Source organism: Vanessa tameamea, chromosome W, assembly GCF_037043105.1.
Source record: "Vanessa tameamea isolate UH-Manoa-2023 chromosome W, ilVanTame1 primary haplotype, whole genome shotgun sequence".
Lineage (NCBI taxonomy): Eukaryota > Metazoa > Arthropoda > Insecta > Lepidoptera > Nymphalidae > Vanessa > Vanessa tameamea.
In genome coordinates, this window is record NC_087340.1 from 3,990,116 (window position 1) to 3,994,798 (window position 4,683).

General features: G+C 33.4%; 1 protein-coding gene across 1 annotated transcript; it reads left to right on the top strand.

Annotated features, from left to right (window-relative positions):
- The first annotated feature begins 2,228 nt into the window (after positions 1-2,228).
- Positions 2,229-4,285, top strand: LOC113403103 (uncharacterized). Its single transcript, XM_026643538.2, has 2 exons — positions 2,229-3,630; positions 4,278-4,285. Exons 1-2 carry the CDS (start codon positions 2,361-2,363, stop codon positions 4,283-4,285), a joined length of 1,278 nt encoding a protein of 425 aa, XP_026499323.2. The 5' UTR covers positions 2,229-2,360.
- Positions 4,286-4,683: the final 398 nt, after the last annotated feature.

Below are 4,683 nucleotides of genomic sequence, written 5' to 3' on the forward strand. Positions count from 1 at the left end.
ACGCCGTCATATATATTCATCTTAAAAACAAAAATAATAGGAATATATCAACAATACAATAAATCGGCAAAAAAATCAATGGCACGGCAACCCTAAACATACCTGTCATTGCGGCGACTCTTGCGAACATTGTTTAGTGGTATTAAAATACCTTGATTATTTTTTTCCGCATCACAGAACTCTTCATCTTCAATATAATTTCTCGAGCCGAACTTTTTACAACTTTAGGCATCACGGAAAATCCTTATTAACGCACTAATCTAATTAAAAACACAAATATATACAACAACAAACGAACTTGATAACACTGACTGACCATTGATAATTGATATCGACAAACGACAACATGGCCGATCTGTCAAATTTGAAAGTATTTTTTAGTTCCACAATCCACCGCGGGACTTCTTTCATGAAAAAAGTATATATATGTTAACATTGATATTTTTTTTTTTTACAAAATTTCACGCAAAGGTAGTCTATGTTCAGACAAATATTAATAAATTATCTCTGATTTTGCGTTACAAATCATTTTAAACTATAAAATAAATTATTTATAACATATTTTGCGTGAGTTATGGCGTTATTGATTTTTTAAATTCTCAGTTTTTTAGAAATTTCTAATTGAAAATTATTTTTTAAAAACCGGTAATAAAAGTGGTTGCACTATAATCTCACTTCACACGATATGACGTATTGTTACGGAATACCAAAATTTTCAATTCAAGGTCGTATCGAAATGAGTTCAGCGAGGTGATTCTGAAACTCATATTTCGATTCCACATGTGGAATTTTTAATGAAAACTATATTTGGTATTCAGAAACTCGAATTAATTATATACTAGCGCCACTTTATGAGATTGTAAGTAAAACGAACTAATTTTCAGTGAGAACTGTATTATTTGACATTAATTGGGATTCTCAAACTCGATTTCGAAATTAAAAAAAATTAAACTAACCTCGACTTAATTCGCCAAATTAAAAGTTGATATGAGGTCAGGGGTGGCGGAAGGCTCTAGTGACAACTGTAAATCTATGTGATCTATTCAAAACGTGTTAGAAGACCAAATAAAGCTACCTTGGCATGATAATATCACTCGGAAAAGGAGTTTTTCTAACGTAAGTATACATAAGTAAGTAAATTTTACTATTAATCATAAAGCAAATCAAATCATATTTATATTGCAGTAACGAATTAATAATAATTCATTGTCAATGAAGATCTAATGAGATATAGAATGAGATGTAGACGAACAAAAACCTTTATTAAGCTTTAAGGCCTTGATTCGAGGTTTACAATTTTACACAGATTCTTCTTTAACTTTTTTTTTATACTTGCTGATTTTTATATCAAGGGAACTCGTTCGGGGTTGGGTTTAGAATAATGCTCCACGATTTTGGGGGAACAAATTGTTAGAGGATTGGCCCCTGATTACAACAATATCACTCGCGTCCTGCGAAACTGCACCATTTTCGAGAAAATTAAGAAAAACTATCATAACCTATACACGGGGAAATATGTCAAATAGATCGTAATATCACTATAAGAGCAGGATAAGTAACTATTTTGTTTAAGTTCGACGAGGATGCTATATACATAAGGTGCTTGTCATATGTCAAAACGCTAAATGAATGTGTCAAATATCACGAATATGTTTTGACATTATTCATATTTAAATATGTCGTTCGTTGTTTCTTTTTGACTCGCGTTATTCGAATGAGTGCTCATTTTGTTTGTTGTGATTTATTTCGATGATTTTGCTAGGAAACTTAGATTTACACATTTGATTGTATAAAATTGACACAAAACCGACTCTGTTAACTCTGACTCAATATGGTCTTGTCGGACTTACCCCTAGAGTGTTTTTTAAGAAACCGAAGGCGCGAAGGGGGTGCTGCACATCCCGTAGCGCCGAAGGCCACTGAGTTTCGAAATTGTTAATATATAGCCTGATTTAAGGTTAGATTTATAAGATTAGTTTTGCCAATATCTCAGGAACGAAGCAAATTCGCATGATGGGAATGGTACCAGAGCATAGGGAGAATACTCATATCCTTTCCCACAGCCCCTCTACCCCCCTGCTCCTGCAGCAGGTTACTAAACCGCAACCCTTGAATCTTCTTTTAAAATTGAAGAAAAAAGTACTGGATTTTTGCATACTGTCATGTCTAATCTACACTGGAATATTTAATAATCACACAAAAAACTAACTATTACAAGTAGACATTCTCGGCTCGACGCTCGATCATAGTGAACGCGCGCATTGTTATAAATTTGTTTACGTACGGCTTATCGCGGTACCCGCTAGGTTTTTACCTGCGGGCGCCTTGCGCACATCTGTTGACCGTCGATTACAATAATAATGGACGAACAATATGAATACGAGAATGAATATGAAAACAAAAATATATGTCAATCTAATTTTTTGAGTGAAAATGAGATGGTAGCGGATATCATAGAAGTAGAATCAAAACTATTAGAGGTATCACATGAAGTAAGTAAAGATAACGAGGAGCAGAAAGCCAGCAAAAGGGACAGAGAAGAAGATGAAGAAGACGAATGGAAATTAGTCCAAAAAAAAAACGAAAAGAAGTATAAATCTAGAAGTGAAAAAGAATATTTTGAAATTTATATTTCATCCAGAGAAAAGTTACCAAAACAGTTCGCTTTAGCTAAAATTTTCTGTAATGAAGGAATAATAAATATCGAAAAAATTAAATATATTAATCCATTTAAGATAAGAGTCGACGTTGATAATGAAGTTATGGTACATAAGATTGAACAATGTAAAAAGTTCATAGATCTTGGATGGAGAATTCAGAGAGCCATGGAGGTTAATCTTTCCTATGGAGTCATTAAGAATGTAGATATAGAATTGTCAGAAGAAGAGATTGTAAAAAGTATTATTTGTCCAAATCCAGGAGAACTGATTTCTGTAAGCAGACTTTTACGTCGAAATCGAGAAGGGGATGATTGGAAACCTAGTGAGTCCATACGTCTATGCTTTAAAGGATCCTATCGTCCGTCGTACATATGTGTAGATGGACTACGAATCCAAGTTGAACCTTATGTTTTTCCAGTGTCACAATGTTCCCGGTGTTGGAAGCTTGGACACACATCGAAACGATGTTCCAACACAAATGTAGTATGTCCGAAATGTGGTGATAACCACCCCAATTGTGATACTACAATGTTTAAATGTAGTAATTGTGGAGGCCAACATATGTCTCTGCTACGATCTTGTCCGGCGTATCGAAAAGAGAAGAGGTTAAGGGAGTTAATGGCTGAATTTAACTGCACATATAGAAAAGCTCTGACCTTATATGTACCAACCGAGTCTCATAAACTGGAAAATTATAAATCCAATGTTAACTCAGATAATAAACAAACAAGTAATATGTTTGATATTTTACCACAAGAACCTTCCCCAATATTATTCAGAGAAGTGCCAACATATGCTGATATTGTAAAAGAAACCTCTACTACGCCTCAAAGTAAAAGACTTAAAAAAACAATGTACCATTCTTTAGGAAAACACAATCGGTTCGAAGAAGATCTTCCTGTTGAGTTCGACGATAATTTAAATAGTAACACAGATAAAAAATATGAAAAGAAAAGAGAAGTTAAATTTAGTGAGCTCTTAAGTAGATTAAAAGAGATTTTATTTTTAAAAAATGAGTCATTTCAGGAAAAAGTGCAGTGTTATTAAGTGTTGTATTGAATGGGTGATTTAAGTGATTGTCGAAAATATGTCAGATTGGTCCATGTTGAAGTCAGTCACTGAGTATTTGAAATAATAATGGCTGAAAGTTGTAAGTTAATTAAGCTCAATATTATACAATGGAATGCCCAAAATCTTCGTCCAAAGTTATTGACACTAAATCAGTTGTTAGTTCAAGAAAAGATTCACATTGCTGCACTCGGTGAAACGTGGTTAGAACCAGATAGCCATCTTAAAATAAAAGGTTTTAATATTTTCCGTAAAGATAGGGACGACTCTTATGGAGGAGTGGCAATATTGGTTCATAATTCCATTACATCAACCTTAAAGAAAAATTATAGTAGCGCGAATGCTGGAATGGAAATGATTATAGTGGAAGTTTTTAACTGCGAACATATTAAGTATATTGCATCCATTTATTGCTCCCCATCCGTACAAACAAACAAATCAGATTGGGAGTACTTATTTAACCTTTTAGACAGCAATACTCTTATTTTGGGTGATTTTAATGGGCACCATGATAATTGGTCAAACAAAACAGATTTGCGCGGTTCTCAGATTCATGATGCCCTTATAGATAGTTGCTTCGTAACTTTAAATGACATTAATAGCCCTACTCGTATTAAACTCGTAAATAATAATATACAACAGTCTTCCCCTGATTTGTCTATAGTTTCATCTGACATTGCATTGAAACTTAAATGGAGAACTACAAATGAATGCTTAGGTAGTGACCATGTTATAATTAAGATAACGACACAATGGGAAAAAGCCTTTGAGTATAATGTACCTATTCGACGTAATTATAAAAATGCTGACTGGTTATCCTACACGGAATTTTTGGATAAATTATTTCATGAATTTTCTTTTGTTACTGACGATCCCCAAAAATTATATAATAACTTTCTAAATGCCATTAATACCGCGGGTGATCGTTTTATTCCATTTATTAAGATTAACCGTA